This window comes from Puntigrus tetrazona, chromosome 12, assembly GCF_018831695.1.
Source record: "Puntigrus tetrazona isolate hp1 chromosome 12, ASM1883169v1, whole genome shotgun sequence".
NCBI classification, from domain to species: Eukaryota; Metazoa; Chordata; class Actinopteri; order Cypriniformes; family Cyprinidae; genus Puntigrus; species Puntigrus tetrazona.
The window spans coordinates 15,160,699-15,188,556 of record NC_056710.1 but is presented as its reverse complement, the minus strand read 5'-3'; the positions used below and the strand labels follow the sequence as shown (position 1 = coordinate 15,188,556).

At 41.3% G+C, this 27,858-nt stretch overlaps 1 protein-coding gene across 6 annotated transcripts in view; it reads left to right on the top strand.

Moving 5' to 3' along the window:
- Positions 1-27,858, top strand: part of bahcc1b (BAH domain and coiled-coil containing 1b) — a 95,755-nt gene that overhangs the window by 51,287 nt on the left and 16,610 nt on the right. For 4 of the 6 annotated variants that reach the window (XM_043253876.1, XM_043253879.1, XM_043253877.1 and 1 more), the window contains exons 4-14: positions 7,884-8,006; positions 8,090-10,081; positions 10,650-10,764; positions 10,911-11,101; positions 11,292-11,471; positions 14,765-14,961; positions 15,510-15,864; positions 17,916-18,695; positions 23,743-23,900; positions 24,263-24,399; positions 24,748-24,855. In XM_043253876.1, coding sequence (XP_043109811.1) covers positions 7,884-8,006; positions 8,090-10,081; positions 10,650-10,764; positions 10,911-11,101; positions 11,292-11,471; positions 14,765-14,961; positions 15,510-15,864; positions 17,916-18,695; positions 23,743-23,900; positions 24,263-24,399; positions 24,748-24,855 — 4,336 coding nt within the window. The remainder of the gene's footprint in view (positions 1-7,883; positions 8,007-8,089; positions 10,082-10,649; positions 10,765-10,910; positions 11,102-11,291; positions 11,472-14,764; positions 14,962-15,509; positions 15,865-17,915; positions 18,696-23,742; positions 23,901-24,262; positions 24,400-24,747; positions 24,856-27,858) is intronic. The other 2 variants (XM_043253880.1, XM_043253881.1) reach the window with 1 other exon arrangement.

Sequence of the window (27,858 nt, the reverse complement as noted above, 5' to 3'; positions counted from 1 at the left end):
TAATGATGCAAATAGCCCCATCGTGATGATAAGAGCTCATTATCTGAATCAGTCTTTAATTGTGCTTAGCCCCTCGAAGCAGCTGATTGGATGGCTCCGTTTCCCCCCCAGCCGTGTCCCTGCGCTCCCTCCTTCATTTGCATAAAAAGCATGTCATCAAAACGAGCCATGCAATTACCCCAGCCCCGTTCCCCGGGAGACGGTCCAGCTACCAATGATGTGACGCCCCACCTGACCCATTAGGCCAGGGGGGTGAAAGGGGGAGGACAGGAGAGAAAAGCGTTAGTTGATTGGATGCAGTGGGTTCTCCTGTGTGGTCGGGGAAATTGTTAATTAATATTCATTAACTTTATGAGGATGGTGCTGTAATGTCTGTCGGCAATTTAGTAAATTACCTTAAAAATAAAAAAAAATAAATGTGAGGAAATGCATTTTGAGCATCATTGTGATGGGCTTTTATGGGGAAGTTGGGTTAGGTCGTCTGTTCACCTGACTGCCAAGAGAGACTCAGCATTAGAGGCTCCTTGTTTTTGGGGGTTGATGTGGGATTTCCTCAGGCAGGTTCAGGGGTCTCGTGACCCTTACGGTTAAACCCAACAGCAACGGTCTACTTCCTGCTCAGACAACCGACACTCACACAGGGGGTGTGCATCTGTGTGGGTACGTGAATGCGGTTTAAACTGAGAGATGCTGAGGGTTAGAAGCATCACCACAGGGAGGTGCTGGCTTCCGGACTCTGCTTAGCATGTGTGTGTGTGTGTGTGTGTGTGTGTGTGTGTGTGTGTGTGCCCTCTGCCTTTTGGCCCCTCGGCTCCTCTTTTGGCTATGAACAGTTTGTGGTCAGGCACCACTTTTCAGTGCCTCCTTTATCTCCACCAGTCAGGTGTGTGTGTGTGCATGTGTGTAAATTCGTATCTGAGAAAATTTGTGTTTGTAGTCATATCATAAAAATAAGCCAACGATGAGACATGCTGGCACAAGCTAACTGATAACCAGATAACTAAACGCCCAACCGCCCCGTGTCAGACTGATCAGCCAAAGGTGTGTGTTTTCCAAACAGAAAACAAGATATGGCGTGGACTCAAACCGTTATACTTAAAATATTCAAAACATGCTTTTTGTCTCTCTTGGAACACAAAAAGAGTAATTTACAATGCATATGCAAAGTATATATAAGAACAATCAAACTCCAGTAGGGACATAGAAAAATTGGTGACACCTATAATATAGCTTAAATAGACTGAAATTTAAGTCACTGCACAATGATAATCTTCCTCTTTCAGTGATATGGTAGTAGTGACAGATCTATTTTCTTGAATCTATTTTGATGTACATCCAAGTGTAATATATAAAATATAGGGCAGGGACTTCTTTTCATTTGTTGGATGAGAGATTAAATATTTCAATGAACATTTTTGAGGTAAAAAAAAAAGAAAGAAAAACATGCATAAATAAATAATTTACGATTAGACAAATACATATTTTCATTTAAATTTCATGCTAGTTTTGAGTGCTGTGACTGAATCGAATCAGTGAGTTGATTCAGAAAACCAAAGAGAACCAAATCCAGTTTTTCATGTCAGAGAATCATTTCAAAAATACATTTTTCTCATTTTACAAACTAAACAGCACAATTCAAATATGTAACACAATTTAATGATGCGTTTTCATTCTTTCTGTCATGAACTTTTTGCATTTATTTACACTAAAAGCTATAATGATTTCAAATGATATACTACAGCCTAGAAATTATATGAATCACTTTTATGATAGTTTCATGGTGCTTTCCATGATTTTTGTAACTTGACAGCACTATCTGCATGCATTGTACGGATATAAGTGGCCAGGATATTGTTAAAACAATCTTCTTTTAGGTTCCATGGAAGAAAGAAAAGGTTTAGGTTTTATACATTTTCATTTACCAGTGAGTTATCCCATTAATTCTAAGCATGTTTGTCAGAGTGGTGCTATTTTTAACCTTTTCCATAAATGCTTTCCTGTAAAACTAAAGTGAGGCTGTGTGTGTACACACATCACTATCAAGTTAAAAGCAACCTGGACACCTGTTTTCCCATCTGTGTGAGCCCTCTGAGAAACATCAGGCTGCGATTGTGTCTGACCAGAGGACGCTTGTGTTTATTCTATCCCTCTTTCTTTCCCGCACACACTCGCACACAATTGTGCCCTCTAAATCCTCTAAACAAGTGTTGTGAGAGGCATTAACCGCACAGCTGAGTGCTTCGCTGGGTGTTAATGTAAAACGCCTGGAGCAGGTAGAAGTGAAGTCGGAACAGCAAAAGCTCTAAGATTTTATATTTTGAGTGCGTGTAAGGGTGTTAGGTAGGTCTGCGCAGTACGTTTGTGCGAGAGAGAAAAGGAGAGCGAGGGAGTTGGCTCAAAGCAACAGAGAGGGGATCACCTTTGAAGTCCCAGCTGGTGGAGGAAGCCAGGCTTGGCTTGGCACGTTGCATGCAGTGACTGTGAATATGTGTGTGTGTGTGGAGTGTGTTTAGCCTGGGAAAAGACATGGAGACAGTTTGTATATTTCATAATAAATGAGAGTGTAAGAGGAAAATAATTGGTTACAGTAGCTCATGTACACCCGCTCAAATATATGTTCTCCCACACACACACACACACACACACACACACTCTGTCCAAATGATTGTTTTTAAGGACTGAATCCAGGAAGCCCCAATCGGCATGCTGCCAGCTGGCCAAACTCCAGTGTCGGGCGCCCAGCCAACACACAGATCTGCCACCCGAGACTCTCTCTCTCTCTCTCTCTCTCTCTCTCTCTCTCTCTCTCTCTCTCTCTCTCTCTCTCTCTCTTTTTCATGCACATACTCTCTTTCTCTCTGTTTCATAGTCCATCTTTCTTTTATCTCTCACTCATTCAATACCTGAGTCCTTTCTCCTTGATGTGCTGGACCACTCTTGCTCTACATTAATGTTTTTTTTCATTCCTTTCTTTTTTCCCCCCACTTTATCCACTCCTCTTCCCTTTTAAAACTTTTTTCCATCATTTGTTACTTTGAGGTTGTGACATCTTCTTTTACTATTGATTATCGATAGCCCATCATCTCTCATTTTCTTTTCCCACCTCCTTTTCTTTAATTCTTTTACTTTCCTTTTACACTTTATACACACATACGCACGCACAAACACACACACACACACACACACACACACACACACACACACACACACACACACACACACATATATATATATATATATATATATATATATATATATATATATATATATATATATCTTGTATAATGTATCTTGATTCTTAGTTACATTCTTAGCATGTGAGAGGTTAATCTTTAAAGTTTTTCTTTTTACTTGTCACACCACAAGACATCTACCTATATATAGACACGTGCGCTCATACTCCTTTCTGACTCAAAATGTAGATTGGTTTTCAAATTCAATCCTGGAAAAAGTATCACAGATTCAATTTAAATAATCAGAAGCACAGCTGTTTACAACATATGTAAATTAAAGAATAATATAAGAATAATAACTTATTCTTAAGCAGCAAATCAGCATATCAAAATTGTAGATTTTTAAGTTAAAAATGTTATCTCAGTTCATTGTTCCCCATTTAGATTTCTGAATGATTTCTTAGTCTTATGAACTACATTTATTATATAAACTTACTATGAATTAACTTTCTAAAAACAATTGTTTGTATTAATTATAATCATTATTATGTAACAATAAATAAATACGAATTAAATATTGATATCTTTTATTTCTGTTCTTGCCATTAAGACACCTGAGGCTGTACGTTACAGTGGTTTTACCACAGATTTGAAAAGAAAAGCAGCCTTGTGTGGCTTATTGCATCTTTTTTTTTTTTTCTGCAACCACAGTGGTCGCATTCTGCAGCCGTTGATTCAGCACATCTCGCAATTAACAGAGCTGACAAGATCCCCTCCTCTCCTCCTCCTCTTCCCCTCTCTGTTCTGCTCTCTCCTCCCTCCGTCTGCCTGCTTCGTTCTGCTGCTTCGCTTCATTTAGAGGGTTAGATGGGCACGTTTGAGACAGCCCTGTTTCCTTTTTATATTGTACTTCTTTTTTTCTCTTAAAATCAGTTTCATTGACAAAATATGTGTTGCATAAATAAAATGTTTGTGATGTAGTGTTAATATCTAAAATTAACTGTAACAGAGAAATGCATCTTTCTCATAGTCTCTCATTTCCTTTTCTTTGTCAGTAATCTTTGTTCACATATATATGATTAGAGAGGTGTGTGTTTCTCCATTGTCCTCTTTCAGCAGGTCGCACGACATGCTTTGGATTTTGTACTTTACATGGATGGGTTTTTTTCATGCACATGACAGGCTGTAATCTGATGTGCTGTATTGTGTCTTACATGTAAAGTATATGACTGTGTCATGGGTCCCGGTAAAGCTGTTATTGAGTTACACTTTGGGGGAATCTTAATGATTGGAACAGATTGACTGGCTAGATTCAAATTCTTATTTAATTTAATTTTATTTAATTTAATTTTTTAATTTAATTTAATTTTTTATTTAATTTTATTTTATTTTGTTACTGGTACTTTTTTCTTTCTGTGGTTTAGTTATTTATATTAAACAGTCATGGCAATAAAATATTTTGAAACTAAATGAGAAATTAGAGAAAAGGGGGAGGTGGGTGAGGTATGGAGTGGCAGCGAATAATTGTTAATAATTTCTCAAAGATTAAAGAGAAAATTACCTCCTTAAAACAAACATTGGCGTTCATCTCACCAGTGTTAATGTCTGTATGTATATGATTGAATGGGTAGCTCTGTGTGGCTCCATTCCTCCTCTTTTCCTTTCTTTCTCATACACACACACACACACACACAACCACAGATCCTCTTTGACTTTGTTTGGGAAACTGTCCAACACTCCCCACCTGTACTTTTCACTGCTTCTCAGTCTTACAGAACAAAAACAGTGTCTTGGCTTCTGAGCCGAATCTCAGTTTGATCTGGCACACTGAGCTCCTGTGGCTCCATCATTCTTCATTTAGATGAATACAGTTTTCATTCAGACTGGGGAGCTGTAGTTTACAATAAGTGTGTTTGATTAGTTATGTGTGTGTGTCTCGTTCCTCTAGCCTGTAATGGTCTGTGCTGGACTGCATTTATTGCTCATCATTAGAGTGTGATTGCTTTCAGACTGCCGTGCCGCTCTGCTCTAATTGTTGCCATTTAAATTAATTGTTGAAAGGAGGGATTGTGGTGATTGTGGCCTCCTCTTCTTTTCTCTCCTCTGGTCTGACCTCAACTGTGGTGGTCTGGTATTGTCTTGTCCGTTCAGTTCTCATTATCTTTGCATATACTATTGAAAAGTTGGGGGTCAATAAGGAAATACATTTTTTTATTAAGCAACAATGCATTAAATGAATCAAGAATGACAAAAATTGAAAAAAATCAATATTTTTACATTGTTCAATTATATTTATTCTATACTATTTATACTAAATAAAAATGTGTTTCCACTAGGGCTGTCAAACAATTAATTTAAAATAAATGTTCAAAATATTATAATATACTAAATATACCCAGGACACATACATATATTATGTGAAGAAAAACTTTCATTTTAAATGCAATTAATCACAACAAAAATAGGTTGCTGTTTTTTTTAACACTGATAATAGTAAAACATCTTTGCTTGCAGACCAATAAGCATATTAGCATGATTGCTGAAAGATCATGTGACACTGATATACTTTTTAGATTATGCTAAGATTTCACTGTTTTACTCCATTTTTATCAATTAAATACAGCCTTTTTGATCATAAAAGAAATATAAAAAGAAATCATATCGACCTCAAATGTCTGAATGCACTCAACACATACATGTGCTCAAGGACACACACACACACACATTTACAAACGACTGCACTAACCGTCCCTCGTCTTAGTGCATGTTCACAGTTAATGTGTGCATCTCTTTGTATCTGCACATGCTGCAGGAGCTTGTGTGTGTATGCGCACTGGATATGTGTGTCGATAAAATTGAAATTCTGTGGCTGTAGGAAACAGGTGCAGCCAGAAGGCCTGATATTACACATCTGGACTCCCTTGTGATGTCACTGTCAGCAGGACGCTCCACTGGTGTCAATTAGTAAGAGAGGCAGAAGAGGGGGAGATCTCCTTCCCTACTCCTTTGTCTCTCAATCGCTCTGTCTCTCTCTCTCTTTCAGACACAGACACACTCACACATGCACCTACAGACACTTAAGGTCTGTCTCTCTCATAATCTGCCTCTCGAAATGATATGCTCTGTCTCTATCACACTCGCACTCCCTTGTTCACATGTCTCGTTCTCACTTTTTACCCTCTTGCTCGTTACTGATATATGTGTTACACAAAGGTTTAATTCATTCCCTGAATGACGGTTACTGTAATGAAGTTCTTAATAACGGTTCAGAAGGGGGTGCTTTCATAATTTTCACCAAGCACAAAATGGTCAGTCAAGGCATACAACATAGCCAATCTTTTTTATTTTGATTATGAAATTTTGGTCCATATTTACAGTCAGTTTCATATTTTTGGCTGATTAACCATAACCACTTAAATTATGTACAAATAAATGACAAAGAATATTTAAAAGCTAAAATCTAGCTTTTTAAATGCAACGATAATGGATATTGAACAAAAGTGATATATATATATATATATATATATATATATATATATATATATATATATATATATATATATATATATATTTAAAATATTACAATTTAATGTCTAATATTGACTGTTACTAATAAAACAATTATAACATCAGATGATGATTGATTTGGTAGCAATATATTGTGCATTAATTATTCCATCCGTTTTCTTTCAAAGTTCTCTATTGTGTCAGGACAGACAGGGTCATGACAGTGTGTGTGTGTGTGTTTTGTAGGCTACGGGACAATGGCTTCGTGGAATGCTAAGGATGAGCATTATGGACTGCTGTTTACTTTGGCCCTAGACTGTTAAACTTTTAACTGCATCCAATTAAATTGTGTGCAAGGACAGGGTGTCTCAAACAAATATGTGCACATACACAGGAACACACACTCAAAAAGACACCGTTATACTCTACCCTTACACGGACTTCCATTTCACTGACAGACAAAAACACACATACACACACACACCACAGATGGCTATAATAGCTCTATGTTGTGGGCTGCTTAAGCGCATGACCCTTGTGAGCCTGGTCATTGACCTCTGCTGCTCTGTGGTTGGGTTTCAGCCATGTGCTTAGTTTACACATAAATACAGCCCAGTGTAGCCTTCACTATCTCAGGACACAGTGCAGTGTCCTTGAAGATGCAGAGTCAAACTGAGCGGCCATTTACCTCCCTCTGAACCAGTGGGATGTGTATGCATAGCTGTTAAAAGCGCATCTTGAATTTCTGTTTGTCTGTGTATGTCTCTGCCTTTTGTATACGTGTGTGTATATATATATATATATATATATATATATATATATATATATATATATATATATATATATATATATATATATGTATAGATCCATATATACAACTGCTTAGGAATTAATGTATCTATGGTATCTTTGAGCATGCAATCTTTGTGTGATGTTTGCTTCAGCAAGAGCAACTAAAATGTATTTTAAAGGCTGTAATTGTAAACAGAAGTTATAAAAGCTCTTGTTTAGTTGAACTACGCAGAAATGTCGAGTAAAGAACTGAACTTGTTTGTGCAGGGGTTTCTGGGAAAGGTTGTACCGTGCTGTAGGGCTTCATGAACCTGCGTCCAGCCACAGCAAAAGGCCAAAACTGTCACTCTCTTTTGTTACATTTGTTTATCCTGACAATGTTCTCTCCCCTCTTTCCTTTCTCTCTCTCAGCCCCAGGGTATCCCCGCTTTTCAGGGAGTCTAGCCCCCACCTTCTTGCCCATGAGCCCCCTGGATCACCATGGCAACAGCAGTGTACTCTATGGACAGCACCGCTTCTATGACTCTCAGAAAGGTGAGCGTGGTTCCATTTCTTCTGTCAATCAACAGTAAACAGACTATGAAAAAGTATTGGCTACATTTTTTTTCTTTCTTAAGATTTCTATCTACGAAGCCTCCCATCGCAGCCCCACATTCTCTCCACAAATCACAACCTCCCACCACTATCTAGGACCGCCCCTGCCCACCCACTGGACTCCTGCAGTCGTGAGCCTGGGAGCACAGTTTCCCAAAAGAGCTCCAAAGAGACGGGTGTAGCGGAGCGAAGAGTAGCACCCGGAGGAAAAGAAAAAGAAAAGAGTAAACAAGAGTCCAAGCAGGATCGGCAACATCATGGTCCTCCGACCCTTCATCACCAGCACCAGCACCACCCTCATGGCCTAGAAGAAGACTTCCGGCACAAAGACGACCCTAAGCACCTTAGTTCCTGCCTGCTTAGCACCAAGACCCAGAATGGCTCTGATCCAGGGGCCACCACCAGGGGCTCCCTGCCCAGTTGTGTGGGGCCGGGGGCCTCAGGCCTGGGGACTGGCAGGCAAACAAGTGGAGCCGGACACTGTTGCAAGGAGGGGATCAGTGGAGAGATGCGAATTAGCGAGCCACCCTCAGAGTGTCTTCGCCACAGCGCCATGCTGGGCCATGCCCATCCAGTGCCCTACTCCATACCCCCTCCCCTGGGCCTAGGCTCTGCCGTTGGAGGATCCTGGCTCCACCCGAGTCATCCGCACCATCACCATCCTCATCATCCCCACCCTGATCTCTTCTGCCCACCACCCCCTGCTCCGCTAACCATGCCCACTGCTCAGGAAAAGACCCTTGGCAGGGACACTGAGGTGACGGGGCCTACCTTTGTGCCCTCTGTGGGGCCACAAGGAGACAAAATCAGTGGACCGTTCCAGCTGGGGAACCCTCACTGTCGAGGTGTGGGAGGTGGGATGGTCGCAGTTGGGGGCAGTGCAGGGAAAGAAACAAAAACTCCCGAGAGGAGTAGCAGTGGAAGTCGAGCAGCTACCCTACTGCCTACTCCGAGTAGCTGCCAAAGAAAATCTTCCCAGCAGCAACACACATATGGCAAAACAGACAAGAGCCCAGACTGGCCCCCGGGCCCCCATTCACGCACAAACGAGGTTCAGCACAGTCAAAGTCAGCATCCCCACTCGGCTCGTTCTTGTAGCTTGGACGGCAGTGAGGAATCTGATGCCTTCCGTCCTTCTCTGCCACAGGGGACAAAGGGTGGGCACCAAGCTAAGAGTAGCATTTATGCCAGCACTCCACCTTTCCGGGACTGTTCCCACTCAGGTTCATCGAACAGGGCATCGTCGGAAGGTAAAGGTGCAACAGATGTTGAGTGCACTCTTCAGAGGAACAGTCAGAGAGTTGCACGGATACGTCATCAGCAGCACAGTAACAGGGCTAGCACTGGTGGACAGGGTCCAGAGTTGGAGCCTGGCAACGGCACACAAGACAAGAGGAAGATGGACATAGAATCGACATCACAGGGATACAGCGGGCATCAGACCGGCACTCATCCCTCCTGGGAGGTGCGAGGACATCCGTCTCGACCGGATGAAGAACCGCACAAGGCTTACAACTCTCTGGTTGCTGCTTCCCAGACTTCACATGGGGACCAAGGGCCTCTTCCCCCTCTAACTGCCTCACAGGAGGCCACGCTGGGTCCCCAGGGACCTGAAAGCAATGCCATGAGGAGTCTGATGAAGTATAGCAGCCAGCAACCACTGCTGTTCTCTCAGAAGAGCCCGTTTGGTGGCCTGGGCTGCCTCAAGCAGGGGGCAGTTACTGGGGAGAGGGGCGAGAGGAACGAGAGAAATGACAAAAGTGGAAGTGGTTCGAGCTGTGCTCTGCAGGAGGCAAAGCAGACCCTGCCCCCCAGGAGAGCCTCGTCATCTGGGGAGAATGAGCGCTCGGAGCGGGCAGGCAAGGACTCAGGGGAAGCTCAGGGGGAGGGAGAGGTGCGACAGCCCCCTGTAGGGATAGCGGTGGCCGTTGCCAGGCAGAGAGAGCCCCCGTGCCGCCTGCCAGACGGGCATCCCACCCACAGCCACCATAGCAGAGTGATGCCCAGCATGAAGGGTAAGCGACTCTCAACGGGAGGTCTGGTGTTTGTGTGTGTGTGTGTACAAGTGTGTGTTATGACAAGCTATATATAAATTTTCAGTTTACTGGATATACTTGATGAACTTTTAGAAACTTCATAAAAAAACAAGCTTGTGATTAAGAGAATGGTCAGAAACAAGACATTTTTGCTTGTTAATCCAAATTATTTGTCATCCAGTGACCAGGCATAACCTTGCCAGATTGAGTGTTTAAGATGTTACTGTGACTGCCATATTGCACTTATACTCTTATAGCCTCCTATTTAAAGTGCTGAGTCGCTATCGCCCAGCTGCAACACCTTATCTGTGTCTGATATCTGAAAATGCTACTTTTCAGGTAATATACAGAGATAGAATGACAGCAAGACATGACTGAATCTAATAAATGTATCTTACTGTACCATTGATATTCTGCTGTCATACATGTGTGATTTAGCATTTGATAAAGAATAATGTGCACCAGTGAAATTAGCAAATAAATGAACTTGATCATCATGGGTTTCTAGATTGTGGTGCTGAACTTTTTTTGTGAACTTTTGTGTTAGGTGTTGGGCGTCCAATGTTCTCGCTGGAGCGGGAGGTGGATGAAGACGTAAAAAGAGTCTGCGAGGAACAGCTTGGACTGCCTCCATATGACAGAGAGCGAGAACTCCTCCTCAGGTACAACTTAGTCAGATTTATGCTTCCAATTGAATTTCTTCATCAGTCGTATGTAAACAAAGAACAACTTGAAAACTTAGCATGCTGCACTGTAGTTGTAATTCCTTGGAGAGTAAAATTGTGTCATTTTGATGGCTTCCCCTCAGGGAAAACAAAGACAGAGTTGACTTTGCCAGGATCCACCCCTCCAGTAGTTGCCATGGAGATTTGACCTCACACCTTATTGTGCCAGGCGGTAGCCAATTAGGCACTGAGCCATCTGCTCACGCCCACCCCGCCCATCATCACTGGATGCCTCGGACAGGAAGTCCCTCCCTCTGGATGGGACACTCTTATGGTAAGCAAATGCCATCTGTTTTTGCCATTTTAATGATATTATATTTCAATATACTTTTCGGTCTTGTTGAATTTCTGCATGTGTTGGTTAATTAGTTTTACCCTACTGAATAATCAATGAATTGCCCATTAGTATTGAAACATAAGCTGAAATCTTTCATCATTAAGTGGCTTTCCATGTCTCTGTTCAGGTCTCAGTCATGCAGCATTGCACCAGAACTTGACCCCTGGCTTCTCCGCAACCATGCCCAGCCCCTTGCAACCAGTCTTGCCCCTGCCTCAGGACCCTTCTGCCGCCCTGGTGGTATTGCCTACCGAGCCAGCAGCCCACCCTGCCACCCATCACCTTGGTACTTTGGCCAAAATTACTGGTATTTTATTTGGTCGTTGTAACAATATTGTAAGGGTATAATATGTTAGGGTATGGTGGGGTATGGAAGTTATGCAGACCTCCCATAAAACAATCAATCAATAATTTGAAATAAGATTTAATGTTTGGGTGAACTTTTGCTTTTACAGCCAGACAGTTACAGCAATTCAATCCATGGTCATTATGTCCACTTGTTCTGTTCTGGAATTCGACACTGAATTCCCTTCCCCTTGGGTGTAATGTCCCTTCCCCCTCTGTACGGTTCCATCTCATCCCCTTCTGCCCCTGTATCATTCTGTAATCATTATTGTGAAACGCTTCACTAAGCCAAGCAGGCATTTACAGCACATTGTAGTATGGACTTAATGGGAACAGTTTCACAAGCGGCCCTAATGCACACTCTGAATGCGCAAAGTGGAATTATTCGAACTGTTTAAACAAATTATCATTTCAAGTAGATAGCTTGCGTATTTGACTTTGAGTGTGTGTGTGTGGGGGGAGGGGGCGTATGCATAGATAAGCGTGCGCGAGCGAGAGAAATGGAGATCTAAAGTCACTGTGTGGGTGTACGTTTCAGGGTCTGTTGGTTTAGATTAAATTTGTATGAATGCGTTAGTGATCGCACAGAAGGCAGAATTGGCCCAGGTGGGTTTTTAGGAGTTTGTCTCCTTTGCGTCCGCCTGAGGAGGTGAGGGACACGGGGAACAATAACAATTTAGGGATCAAACTGTTTTGTTTTCTTTTTTTCGTTTTGCGCAGTGGCATGGCATTTTTCTTACTTTTCATTTGCTCTACGGTAAGGATAGACAATATATTGCCAGAATACATCTGTTGATAATATCTGTTGGTCTATATTATATTTAATAGTGCATGCTTATTTCTTTTATTTTTTACATTTTACATTACCTTTGCAGTCATCTAATGTTTGCTTAAAATTAATATTTAAAAGCACTAAATAATTTAATAACAATGTAATCTCACAATGAATATGTTTTTAATATCATATACTATAGTTATTAAATACCTAAGAACTTATATTTATTCATTTTTTTATTGATTTAGATTTAAATTTGTATATCATATTATTTATTGGTTTTTATAATATGAAAATGATTATTTGTTTGTCAGTTTGAAACTAAATTTTATTAATAATGCATCCCTACTCTACCTGAAATGTGTTGTTATGAACAAGAATAGAGCCAGATTTGAGAATTTACTTGTTAGTTATTTAATAGTCTGAGTGGCCTATGAGTGGTCAAAGAAAAATAACATTTCAGTAGTTACTGTAATTAAATTTTGTTTAAAACTTTTTTCTAGTGGTTAGTAGTTACAGTAGTTTAATTGTTCAGAAAGATTTTATAGGCAAATGTATTTTATTTTGGGATAAGTCATTACACTCTTTAAAACCAAAGGAATATTTATGATCAGCTCATGCCAGCAGGTCGTGTCATTCTCTGATGCACCATGCCATCTGAGTGAGTTTAGATGTGGTATTCTTAGCATCTCTTTAATGGTTTTAAACTGTATTGCACTGTGCCTTGTCATGCCATGCTGTGCTCGGTTGCGCCATCGTGTCTGCACAGTTCTGGCATTGTGCTTTGATTTGTTGTGCATCTCTGAATGTCTTTCCACCCTATTATACTTTGCCTTGCTGTGCGGCGCATCATCGCATGGCTTTTTGCAGTATTGTGCTGTGCTCTGCTGTCCTGTGCTGTGCGCCTCTGTTCGGCATTCCTCCTCCCCACACTGGCTGTGAAATTTAATTAGCTCTCTGCTCCTTAGCGTCACACTCCCCTTTCCGCAACAAAGAAGGGAAGTGCATCCATTGGATCCCTCCCTAGGGAAACATAACCCTGTCCCAGTAATCTTTCCCAAACAAAGGTCCTTGCCATACATCAGGGAAGGAGGGGTGGAGAATATGCAGCATGCAAAACCGAATGGCTGAAAGAAAAACATATTGTGTTGAAATTTCTGTGGGCTGAGGCTCAAGGCTGAGACTAAGTGCTTTGCACAGCTGCGCTTCATCCCTCTACACTCTCTTTCCCCCTTCCTCCATCCTTCCTATCTGATCAGCTCGTTTCAGAAATGACCGACTACTTTCAAATATCCTGCTCTGTGAGATCCCTAGTCACACACGGGCAGACATTTCAGTTTATCTAACATAAAAAAAAAAGTTCTGACATCATTTTACTCATGCTCACGTCGTTCAAAAAAACAGATGACATTTTCAATAACTGTTTTTGTCCATGCAATGAAAGTCAATGTTTTTTTTATATTGCATTTCTTTCATTGTTTTCCACAAAAGAAGAGTTATATTGGTTTGGAACAAAATGATGGTAGATTTAAATTTTTTTGGCTGAACTAGCCCATTAAATTGCTTCTAAGTGTGTCCAGTGAAATTCAAAACAATTTTTTTTTAATTTTGTCATTAACATGCCAAATCCAGTGATTCATTTCACGCTCAAAACAAAAAACGCTTTTTGTACGTTTTAAACAACTTTACTTCCAGTTAAGTTATTTTGCATCACCAAGTCAAATGAGAACTGGCTATTTTAAGTTGGAGCTTGGCTTTTTTTGCATGCAATATGCATCAGGCGGCCAATGGGCGCTGCCTTGTGAGGCCGAAACAATGGGTGACCTTAATGCTTCCGTGTCTGTCTCCGTGTCTCTGGGTATAACATCTGTGCTCCTTTTTAAAGCCAAAACCCATCACCTAACCCTTATTAAAGGCATAATAACTCAAGCCCAGCTCTTGTGAATGAGTGAGCCATTTGGGAGTAGACCCTTCTTGCCCGCTCTCAGCAGGCTGTCAGGAAAGTCTTGTCAGAGGAGCCACATTCATGTGACAGTTTGAGACAGCAGCGCTGAATCGTCTTGACTGGCACTGCAGCATGCGCGAGCCAGAGATCAGGCAAGTGTGGCTGGTGAGCTCACTGGTGACCGTCGTTTTGCGTTAATCCGCTGAGGTATGACCAGGCTAACGGTGAGTGCGAGGGACAGACAATGTAAAAAGGAAGCAGTTTGCATTCTCTCTCTGCCTACGGGTTGAGTGCGCTACATGATGAGGAAAGAGATGTGGAAATGTGAGGGAGTTTTTTTGCCCTGGGGACGAAGGATGACTTTTGGAAAGAAAAAAGCGGGTGGAAGAAAAGAGGGACGGAAAAGGAGTGGAATCTTATAGCCGTAAATCAATAGGCCTTCAGAGCGATAAGTGAGACTTGCCTTGAGGCAAAAGAAAAACCTTTGTTCATTCTTTTCTCATTCCTTTCTCTTTCTCTCCCTCGCTCTCTGTAGATGTAATGGAGCAGCAGGGACTGTGGCCTCCTGTTTACGGAGCCCGAGGGCCCGCCTCACACATGCAGCATCCCGCTGTCTATTCCCGCTCCCAGTTTCTACGGCAACAGGAACTCTATGCGCTGCAGCAACATCAGCACCAACAGCATCGCGCTGCACAGGCAATGGAGCTGGTGCACAGACACAGTCACTCACAGGTATTACCGCACGTACATTCGGTTAGCCACGTTTCCTCATACCCCTCAAGGTGATTTCCCAACAGCTATTTCTCTACAGAAGCCTGCCGTCTTTCAGCAGGCCTACCCAGGGTGCCCGAGGTTGTAAAAGGCCTGTTATTCCTGCTCTCAGAAATTCATAGCAGTTATAGCCAAAGAACGGCCAGCTTTCATTTTCAAAGCACATTTTAATGTTGGAAGTTTTGAAAGAGTGGGATTCTTCTCAGGAACAGGGCAGGATTCAGTCTTTTATCTCACTGCTTTTGTACAAAGAAGCAGGGCAGAATGCAAGTGTACGGTGGATCATTAGCACCCATTGTACTATGTCCCTGGTGCACGTCCTTACACAAAAAAACCTGAGATGACTGAATCATAACTACCTCCATCCTTTTTTCACTATAAATGCATTTTGGTTGTGAGGAAACTGGGAATAATGTTGATATGCATAATGTTTGACTTCCAACTGTTGCTGCAGCGTGCTGTGTTATACAGTCTCTGAAGCCTGTTTGTATTTTCTTGTGTTTTTCCAGAGGAAACCTGAGGATCCCCCCATCGATCTGGTTGAGGGATCGTCTGAGCTCCGCACGTCCAAGCACACTAAGCCTTTCTCCGTTGGCCCCTCTGCTAAACCGCCCCCCTCCTCCTCATCCCCAGGAGGCTGCGCTTCTCGTCTTTCGCCCTGCTGTCGCTCGCCCGCCCCACGATCCCACCTCAAGAGTACGCCCTGCACGCCTTGCCCTGAGCCCAGCCCGGCCGTGGCTGCCCCTCGGTCCCCGGCGCTCAGCCCCCATGCCACCCCCCACCACCTGCCAAAACCTGCAGAGTCCCAGGACAAGAGGGGCGAGGGCCAGCCGCCACAGGACTACCCTCAGTCCCTGGAGCCTGGTGAGTGGGAAAATGACAGCATTCATGTCTGTTATTTCAGTAGGACGAATGGTGAATGTATTTAGTGTGCATACAGGAACAAATAGGCATTGCAGAAACCTGTAACTGTAGAAATGTAGTTTCTAACTCACATAGGTATGATTGAAGGAAGACTCATTATAGGCCTTGTAAACTGGGCTTTTTAATATTAATATATTTTGTGAGGTTTGCACAACTTATTTACAGAAAAGCAAGTGTTAGTAAGTTAATGTTAGCCATAACACATCATAGCTGCGCATTGTCATGTACATGTACATGTACATGTGTGGCAAAAAAAAAAATTCACCCCACCAAGATTATTTATTAACATGCAGGATATGCTTATAGGCATATAGTCATTGTTTGGTAAATTTATCAACATATGCCAAAAAATTATAACCAGTTGATAATAGTACTTCAATTATTATTTCCAAGTAGCTTAGCTGTTATAAAACCTTAATAATCTTTAAGAATCATCACATATAAATCTAAACTTTTATACAGTTTAAGTTTTTTTGTGATCAGACTGACAAAATCATAGATTTATGTCTAATATCAGCCAATATATCATTTACTGGCATAAAAATATTAGTAATTAAAAGCATCAGTTTCAGACAGAATTTCCATATTGATTCCAGCTTTCTAAATTTTGAAAATAATGTTTGCTATGTCCTATACGTGCTTAGTATTCGAATCAGAAAGCATTCTTACAGGAGTCTGACAATAAAAAGGCAGTGTATTGGTTTATTTGGAGTAATAATTCAGTCTGAAAAAGGGGGTGAATACAATAAAGCAAAGAATAGTGCTTTTCACTAACATGCTTCCTATCCCAATGCTCTCACATTTGAGTCTAAAAAAACAGCGACTAGAGGAAAGAGGCTGGAACATTTCATTTCATTCTCAAGGTTAGGGTCTTGCCATCGCGTCTGGCTCCACAAACCCCCGGGGGAGAGGGAGTGAAGTGAAGGAGAGACAGAAAAAAGAAGAGAAGAGATGGCCGAATAGAAAAAAAAGACCCTGACCACAGGGACAGTGAACAGAAGAGAGAGATATTTTGCTGCAGATAAGATATACAGGGCCTTTGAAGGACTTTGCCCTTTGATTACCGAAGACAATCAGCCTGTTAATGCGAATGGAAGTGTAAGAGCTGACTTTTCACTTTGTGTTCATGTCTTTGCACCATTGTATCCATTTGTGACACATTTGTATGTGCAAGATAGCATAGACGCTGTAGGGAGCGGCTTGCCGTACGGTGTAGGTGCGAGAGAGACAGACAGAAAACAGTAGGGAGGTCAGTGAGACAGCAGACAGGGCCTCTCTTATCCTTCAGAGGTCCTTGAGTGCTGGCTGGCGGAGGGATACGCATTCATCTGGCGGATGGATACCATCAATAATACAGCGCTGAGGTGACAGGGCTGGCTGTGCAATCACACCCAGACACCATGCTGTCATCAATATACCAGGCTATGCTGCAGATCTCATATAGACACACACACACACTCGCTCTTTCATGCAAGCAACGTTTCCCATGCAATCGTTTTCGAGACGAGACGAATACACACTCTCACTTAAAGACTAATTTATACACAAACATTCCTTCGTGCACTCTTTCTCTCTCTCGCACACACTGCATCCATAACAACTTGAACATAATTCAATATTCATGGAAAAATCTCTCATGCCTGCGCCATAGCCTTTATGGCGCCAGCTCCATTATGTGTGTGAGTTATACTAGATAAACGCAGCGAATGGTACACACTGTCGCTAATGCTTCTGTATACAGCATATATATCACCCCTCTCTGCACTTCAGCGGCAGGGGGCCATGCCCCTTAACTGACAAGGTCATATTGTGATGTGTATTACAAATGAATGGTAATGGCTTGCTGGTTCGCTGTGCGCTGAAGTGTGTTTCAGGAGCAGTTAAATCTTTATGCTTGTAATAGAGTGACTTCAAATAAGGTTGAGGAGCCCAAACCAACATCAGTGTTTATGGAAATACTCAATCAGTTTTATTCATATTTTTCCTTATAGATCTCCCTCCTGGCTACACTTACCCTGCCATCGCAATGGGTTACAAAGGTGGCCCCTCCCCTCAAGAAGTCCAATTGGCCGAGCATGCAGACTTGGAGGCTGAGCAAGCGGAACCAGCTGAACCTGCACCCCAACCTCACCCCGTTTCACCCAAAGGGGAGGAACCTGTGTGCCACACTGGAGTGGGTTCTCCTACTAGAACATCCCAGGAGGTGGAGGATGTAGAGGACGAGGGAGGAGTAATAGAAGCAGATGCACAGGTGGATGAAGGACAGGTGGATGTCACTCTCTCACAAACTTCTCTTTGCCCTGTTACTGACTCTACCATAGCAGATCCGGACAGAGTGACTATGATCTCCAAAAGCCAGGCGAGTGGAATAGAGAGTCCAGCACCAGCTGAAGACAACAAGGAGCATGTTGAGGAGCTACATGATTCAGCTGTGACTTCCACACTGGATTCTGAGTCTGTAGAACTTACCAAGCAGGTTCCAGAGAGGACCGCTGAGGATGAGTGCACGTCACCCACCGACTCACCCTCTCCGCCTTTCTCCCCCTGCCCCGTGCCCTCTGCCCTGGGGAATCAGTACCCTGGGAGCTGCATTTGGAGCCTGGAGCTGCTTATCGCAGCAGCACTGTGTGCCACTCGAGATGCCCTTATGGCAGTCCCGGCACCTGTGTCTGGCAACGCAGTGGCCCCAAATTATGGTATAGAGTTACTGAGTGAACTGGCAGAGCTGGAGCGATCCCAACAGCAGAGGAACAACACCGAAGAGAACAGAGGTAAGGATAAACATACACATGTGCCCCCCAATATTCAGATTAATCAAGGTTTTGAATTGCATATTCGTACTCTGTTTTCATTCTGTGTGCAGAATTTTCAGTGACTTTCTGTCTGCTTTTGTAAAGGAGTAGGACATATTTGGCTAGCAATATTAAGGTTAATCTTGCCCAAATGTGGCTTGTGTTGCCATTACACAGTTAGGTAGATATTTGTACTTTAAAAGACTCTTAAGCAAAACGGTTTTATGAAAATCATTTATAAAGAGATAATGTAAGTGTTTATGCATTTGAATGTTTTTCATCCAATAATTATCTGAAAAGGACACAAAGTGCTTGAGGTGACAAAAGACAATTTTAGTTGCACAAGATGATTCCCTAAAAATTATTTTAGAAATAAACACAAAGTGCTTAAATGGTCAGCTGTTGCTACAGTTACCTCCTCAGGCAAACAATTTCTGTTCATGAGCATCTATTTACTGCAGTTGTGCCAGAGTCTTTGCATGTGGAAACTGTAATACTTATAACATAGCATGTCATTGCAATTTTATGTTCTAGCTAATCAAAAGAAATGTATGTCTCAGTGGAATTGAAATAGCAACATATCTTTTATTACATATCGCATTTGTACATCCATTTGAAACAGATTATCAAAAAAGCAAAAATTGTAGGATGAGTTGTTGATTGGTTGATGTCCACTGGTTGTTGATTGATTTTTAGAACTAAATGTAAGTTTGCAGTGGATTGTACACAAAAATGGTAGAATATAGAAGTCACTAGAGAAAAAACTGTTGTTTCCACAGAATTCTGATTAAAAATTCCACATATGCTGAAATAAACATATGCATGGATGAATCATTCATGATGAGACCACTAACAAGCATTTAGAAAGTAGATATGCTGAATTTTAAGCAAATTTTCTGAAATTTGTTCCACCTTTTAAGTATGTGCTTACAACTTTTAAAACCCTCCCAATCTTTTGTTGAGGCTCCCTTTGGCCTTAATTATTCACACCCTGATATAATTTGCTTACATCCTTCCCAGTGTACACCAACACCACATTAACCCACACGATTTCAGAAGACTGTCCATCTACTAACATTTCCAGCACCAACAGGTTAACAAACGGTAGTTAAAAAGACAGAAACAGCCATTCTGTTCTTTCTTATCACAATAGAAAGCACACCCAATCACACACATGATTTAATTCCTCATCAGTGATTTGCATGAGCGGTCTTGTAGAGCTGTGATATAGGCGGCAGGGGAAGACCACGATGGAGGCTTTCATTTTGTTTTTTTTCTCTCCTCACAAAAAATAGGGTTTTCAGCCCAGCCAGATCTCCAGGCTTTGTGTGAAGGAAAGATAACAAAGCCCCCCCCATCCCACCATCCTGACAATACGTGCAGAGACACACTGAAATACACACAAATGCTAACTCTCAGCTGACCGTCCAGCTTTCCACTTTCATAGGAACACACACACTCGCTCACTCGACTGTGCACAAGCTCGCACTCTTGCCTTCTTTTCCTGCCTACAGATCAAATGCTCCCCGGCCTTTTGGGGTTCAGCACTTCCTGTGGGAGAGACTAAGACGGAGTGGTGAGGAGGGGGCCATGTTTTTAAAGGGCTTTAGCCTGTCTTAAAAGGCAGCTCTAATGATAGCTAGTCCCCCCCCGGGTCTGCCGGATTGGACTGTGTCCACTCACTCATCCTGAGGGACGGCTCCCCTGCCCCTGCTCCTCAAACCTGTTTGATCACTTTTATAAGCCTCATTTTAGATGGAAAAAAGCCTCGGCGCTTTCCCACAGCTTTTTGAGTCCCTCAGTGCGAAGTTGATGAAATAGTAAAAACAGCTGATCTTTTTCCTCTCAGGACGACAGCGTTTTTGTCGGCTAATTAGGCCCTATTGTTGTGAGCGCTGTTTTAAAGGCTTGTTGCTTTTCCAGGGACCGTTTAGGGTCTCCCTGCCAAAGGATGTTTTTATTTACGCCAGCATCCTCTAGCAGCTGAGAAATCCCCAACGCTCACACTGTGCAGGGGAAAAAATCTAACCGCATTTGGCGTTGTGCGTCGTTTTCACTGTTTGTGTATGTGTTTTCCACCCATATTAAAACAGGGATGTAATCTGCTGTGTAATTCTTGTCTAAGCAAGCTGCACTAAAGGGACTAATAAGAGAATATGATTAAGCTCTTTGCAGCGGGGAAGAAGTCATCAATAAACACGTCCGCCACTGAATTATTAAAGAACTGGAGGTGAGGCGGCCACATGGGCTGTCAGGACCCGGTCTCTCGGCAGCTAAAGATTTCATATGCGATTGGGTTTACTCTTCAGTGATTTACAGATTTGATTTCAAGCATTCTTATCTATGGCAGACGTCTCGGGCGCTCTCTGCTAACATTCCTTGCGGTGTTATGGGCATTGTGAAGTACGGACAAATAACATGTGATAAAATTATATAGATTTTGAGAGGTTCTTTGAAGTATTGTTGGTAGTTGTTATTGATTAGTCAGTGATACCACAGCATTCCCGCTTCTTTTTTTTTCCACAGATCTCTGGGCTAAATGCTCTCAGAGAGCATTATCTGTCTTCTCTCCTTCCCTCTCTCGTTTTCATTTCTTTTTTGGGCCTCAGATTTTCCATCCCACTTGTACATCTTGCTTTCATGCTATCACTCTATCCATGCGCCGTTCCGTGGCTCCGGTCCCCACCGGCCTCGTTACGGCAGGCCGATGGGCATCGATTTCAAAAAGACCACCACAGGGCTAAAAGTGGCATGATGATTTCAGCTAGGTGGGAAACCGAAGACCCTCCCAGACCACCATAATCCAGTCTTCCTCATCTTGTCTTTCTTGGTTTTTTCTTTCGGTTCACTTGTCTCTCTCACTTTCCGTTTCAGCTGAGAGATTTCCTTCATGCGGCTATAATTCTTTTAAAGCCTGCACAACTTGTCTTTCAAATTTCTCCTTCCTCTTCCTGTTTTAGGTGAATCTCGTAGAATTTGTCAAGAACTTGTTCAGGTCACATTACAGCCCAAAAACCAAAAGAAAAGAAAAAAGAGAGGAAATGTTTTATTGTTTCATTTATTTATTTTTATTTTTATTTTTGGTAACACTTTATAGTGATAGTCCAATTTAGACATTCTACTAAATACAGTATAAGTTATTTTGTAAATCCATGTCAACTAATTCTCATTAATTTACAATTGCTAACTTTCAGAGTAAACTGTTAGGGTAGGTTTAGGATTAGTAGAATAAGTTGACATATACAGCAGGTTTCCCATAGTCAGTATGTTGTGCACCCATCAAAATAAAGTGTTTAAGATATTAAGCAATCTACTAATACTCAAGTGACAGCTGGTTGACATGGAGTTGCAAAGTTACTTACTGTTGGTAGAATGTCTAAAGTGGATTATCGAAAACAATGTTTTTTTAGAACCATTTTGAAAACATTTGTTACATTTTACTTTATTTTAATGGCAATTAAAAAAACGTTTTCATTCAGTTCCCATTACTGTAATGCTGAAAGGCCACCCTGATGATTACAGTAATTTATCATTACCATATTTCACTGTTTATAATTAGAATCACCATCAAGAAAAATGGGAAAAGCATGAAGTGTGAAACATTGTGAATTTGTGGGAAAATATGCTTAACTGTCATGAAAAAAAAATCCCATCTTAACAGGTTTTTCTTTGTAAACATGCTACACAGATTTCTCTTAAATGCACCACATGTTAAAAGAATTTAAACTTAAAAAAAAAAATTACACATGACCTAATGCCAATTTTAAATGCAATTTTAAATTTTAGTATACATTTTTTTTATTAAATGTTCTCGGACAGTTTTTGTAAGATGTACAGTTTTCTCCCCAGACTTTTTCTGTCCTCTCGTTCGGTTTTGATCTCCTCTTGCTCTCTGCTCTCTGCCCTCTGTGCGCAGGTCTGCTTGTGCACCATGCATTTCCCCTCGGAGGAGAAAATTGGATTCTTTCCATGTTAGTAATGAGGGGATGTTTGCGAATAAATAGATAGCTCAATAAACACTTTACTTCTTATTGCCTGTCTCCCCTCCCTCCCTCTTTCCCCCCTTATTCAGTCTCTCTCCTTGCCGATCCCTTACTGTGCCCCTGCCTTGCCGTGACGCAACAAAATAGTGAGCCGTGGACACCCGCTAACACAGACACAGTCGCTCACACATACACACTCATGCCGTCTTCTCAGTATCCCCAGGCCAGCTTTGGCTGTCATGAATATTCAAGCCTCATTGGCTGAGTGGAGACTGAGCATGTGGCCTGCCCTAATGACAGTGATAAATGTTGAGAATTCGCCCTTCTTCATCTCTCTCTCTCCCTCTCTCTCTCTTTTTCTCTGTAACATGGCTCCTGGCATCTAAGCCTCATGTACAGAGATAAGCTCTCTGGTTAATAGCTATCATCATTGCTCATTCAGCCTCTGAAAGCACAAAGTGCTGTCAGGAAACAGCGGCGTGCTTAGAGGCGGCTTTGTACCGTTTGAGGCTTTCCTCTTTCTCTCTCTCGCTCTTCGACTCTTTTTATTTTTGCTCCTTTACAGGTTTTTTCACTTGCATCTTCTGGGATAGGCTGGGTGTCTGTTTTGCTAGGTCACTTTGAATATGCATGGAAAGAGAAAGCCTATGTTTACATCTGATATTAACATCTGTCTCCAATGATTTTCACTAAATACACATGTATGTAGGGCCTATTCCTCAATCCACATTTAGAAAGGTAAAAATAAAAATAAACATGTGAACATATCCAAATGCATCTCAGGCAACAATGATCAATTGATGTTTACCCCAGTGCATATTTTGTCATCATTTACTCAAGCGTATAACTGACTTTAATGTCATTAAATACAATCAAGTTATTTGAAGCTTCCAGGTCGGAGCCAGGTTCTGCAGGAAGTTGACCTTCTAGAAACAGGATCGGACATCCCATCCTAGTGGATGTCTCCCTGTATATTCTTCTTCAGTGTCATTGTAAGATCAGATGGTCTAATTTCTACTTCCTTTATTTATTCTCCTGTGCAGAAGACGACATGTTGACCTTTGACCTCCAAAGTTTGGCAACACTAGCTGCTGCTCGGGCCTTGGAACTGGTCCCACCAATACCAGCAGACTCAACTCCACCCCTTCGCAGAATCCTCAATTTACGCAGGAAGTGCAAGTGGACGCCACGTCCCGAACCGGTACATGTAACTTGTGTTTATTCATCAACATTTATGTTTTTCATATTTTCTCATTTATTTTACGGAACACAACATGTGGCAACAGTTTTCACTTAAAATGTGACTCATAAACCAGCTGTTTTCAACAGAAAAAAGCTTTAACCTGCTTTTTTCTGCCAATACAAAAAAAACTATTCAATTATGATTCAGTTATTATGAGTTATTTCTTAAAGAAATGGTTTAGTTTCATGAGACATGAAATGTGCTGATTTTACTGTATGGAAAAGAGCATTGTGAACATTATTCAAAATATCTCCTCTTGTGTCACGCGAAAGAAAGCTATAAACTTTAAACTCACTGGCGATTATTTGTTCCATGTGTAGGTGTGTCCTGTTAAGGGTACCATGGAAACGCTGGACCGGGAGGAGCTAGCGATGCGTGTGCGTCTGGCAGAACTGCAGCGGCGTTACAAGGAAAAACAGAGGGAGCTGGCCAAGCTACAGAGAAAACATGACCACCAGTGAGCAAACCACAGACCACTTTCACAAATACACACCCTCCACATATAAATGCACTCCGCACACCTTTCAAAAGCCATTTACACACATGCGCGGAGAGATCGAACTCTCTTCGATCCTCCAGCACACACAGTCTCTCTCCAGCTCTTTCTCTGTCCCCTCGCAACGCTCTGCTGAGACCACCCAGTGTGTGCTGAGCCCTCTTTGCATAAGCCTGAGCTGTGCTTAAGTCTTTCCTCTAGTCCACTCTCACAATTAGGATGGCTTAGTGTTTCGTTCCATTCAGCATCGTTAATGTGAATTAGAGTGATTGACAGGCTGTGTGTGTGCGCGTGTTTGTGTGTTTACAGGAAAGAAGAGACCTCACGCAGTCCGGCTCGTCGAGGACCCGGAAGGCCAAGGAAGCGCAAGTCCACACCAGCACCCCCTATCCCCACAGATGGCCCTAAAAAAGTCAAGTGAGTGTTTCCTTTTGTACTAGTTTCTTCGTACTTACCGTTTCAGTGTGTTTGTTAGGGGCCAAATTCCTGGAATGCAGTACAACTGAACTGCAGAAACTTTCCTTGATAGAAAAAAGGTTCATGAATTGGCAGGATTTTGATTAATTAAATTTAATGGTCTTTCAAACTCTGTTGTCGTAATTCTAAGTATGACTCGTGATTTTACTGTGGCAAATGATTAAAAAAGTTAGATTTAAAGTTACATAGGACAATATAATATTTATGATTAAATGATTAAACAATAGGAATTCAAAATACACACACACACACACACACACACACATATATATATATATATATTTTTTTTTTTTTTTTTATATGTTAAATGTGCCACAGTACAGAAGAATAAATCTGTCACTACTTCCATTGTTAAACAATGGCTTGGCAAATGCTGTGGTATTAGTTAATAGTTCACATAAATCTAATTATAATTAGCTTTGAGTAAGTGCTATATATGGGAGGTCCTTACATGTGAGTACTGTGTATGTTTAATATCATGTAATCCCATAGAGCAGTAAATAAAGTGTTATTGTTCTTGTGCTCTTTTATATTAATAATCACAGTGCTCTTCCTCAGTTTCTAGCTCTAGAAAGTTGGGGTTAAATTAGCACTTTACTGCGACCGGTATTAAGCCTAGCTAAGAAACAATTCCGTACCTGTCGCCAAAGGCTTCACATGCATTAATAACAGTCTAGATAGGAGATGTTTTGAAAGATTATGTTTGTGAACTCATTTTGTACGTGCATGTGCAATCCGATGCCACCACGTATTATGAGTGTGTGTATGTAAATAAGTCTAGAAGGCTCCTATCAGTTCATACAAGGCAGACTAAGTACTTAATCAGTGCAAAGAGCCGTCATTAATCATATTTACAACTTCCATTGATTATCTACAAGTGTTGCGACTCCCTTCTAACCCATGACGCGTCTGCGATATTAATTTGATAAAGCGCGGAGACCAATTGCCTGCACCAAGTCAGGGCTTTAAGTTATCACTCTGATGGATGAGCATTTTCCCCTGAGATACACCTCTGTTTACGCCAGGCTTTAGACATTTTGATAAACTCGGTCAAATCAAGTTTACCCTACCTGATTAACAAAACTCCCATTTTATTACTAGCCTGGTTGATTAGCAGCGTGCTAATGAAAAGCAGGAGCCAGAGCTTAATTACACATGCTATACCCAGCGCACATTTATCCCTGTCGTTAATAAAGCTCCCCTGCCAAATAAAACAAATGACAACTTCCCGCCACTAAAATTTATCCGAGCCGTAAAAAGCCTTTTTTAGAGTCCCTTTAGGGAATGACAGAGAGAAGCCGAGGTTTGACTTTCTCATCATGGTTTACGTCAGTTTGATGGCAGACAACATGAATTGTTGAGCAATTGAACGGTAACATTTATTGTAGTGTTTGTCAGCATTATTGGATTTGAGGTTATGTGTTGGGTATGTGGGGTTTTTTTCAGTCTCTCATTCCCCTTATGCATTTGTGTACTAAAAATTGTAACATCCTTTGGTGTTGGGCCAAATTTGTTTGAGGTCAAAGGTCATCAGACAAGGTTAAGGGTGTTGATGGGTCGTTGCAGCATTGCCAAAAGGATCGAATCCCATTTGAGCGTGAGGAATGGGCCAGTCATGTGATGTGCGCTTGCACACGCTGGACGTTTTGCCTTTTGCAGTGCATTCTGGGAGCACGGGTTGGAGACCTGGTCAGTCTGCAGATTTTAAAGAGGACCACACCTAACTCTGTATCTGAATATGCTTGGTTTTCTCTGATGAACACTTTACTCTCCCGAAAAGCCATGGGAGTAGACTTATTTGACTTTGACTTTTCCAGGAGATAATTTTTAAAACAAACAAATACAAAGTGCAAAACAAATTTACTTAAGATGCAACCCTGATGCATCTTAATGGATACTGAAGCTTAGTTTCATAGATTCTATCTTGAATATATTTTGTCTGGCTGCACTGCAGAATTGAGTGTTATTGCAGACAAAATACACTTACAATAAAGATAGATTGACTGAACACAAACCATACCGTGTATCTTAAACAGTTTTGCAAATTTATCTTGTTCAAATTTGGTTTCATACTTTTGGTCAAATTAGACAAAAAGTTATTTTGCTATATAAAATATAGAATAATTTTTAGTCAGTATTTAGATTCTTCATTAAATGCAGTACTGTTAATCCAAGAATCCTGAAAAAAAGTAAAAACATTGGTATAAGACATGTCTTAAGCACTAAATCAGTACATTAGAATTATTTCTGAATGAGCATGTGACTCTAAAGACTGATGAGGTAGGAATAAATTGCATTTTAAAATATATTATAAAAGAATAAAAGATAAAATATATAAAAAAGAAATCTGTTATTTTGAGTTGCAATAATGTGTCATAATATTGCTGTATTTTACTGTTTTTCATCACATAAATACAGCATTTTGAGCATAAGATTTGACATGAGCAAATTTTAAACTGAAGTGTGCTTTAACCACAAATTTCTTTTAGAAAAACTGTGTAAATATTATTTAATTAGCTTACACAATATAAAACCAATTGATGTTTATTTTAAGAAGGTAAAAAATTACAAAAGTATATATTTTACCCAAGTGTTTTGGGTTAGACCAAAAGAAAACATATTTGGTCACTTTGCGGTTGTCAAGCGCTTTTCTGCATATGAAACTGCATATGCTGGGATTTATGCATATATATAGATATTCATTTGCTGGAATGTTTTGATAGTAAATAATAGTAACATACACCATCTTTTATCGGTTCAGTTCCTAGAATTTGATTATTGGACTGTGAAGGATACCATGGCAGGAACACGCACACACACACAACCGGTTTTTTCCTGCTCTCTTTTGCTGTCTTCCTCTTCTCTTTTCTCTCTCTCTTCTTGATGATTGTGTCTTGCTAATCAATGGCCTTCCCTGAATAGCATTACTGTGTAATCCTGACC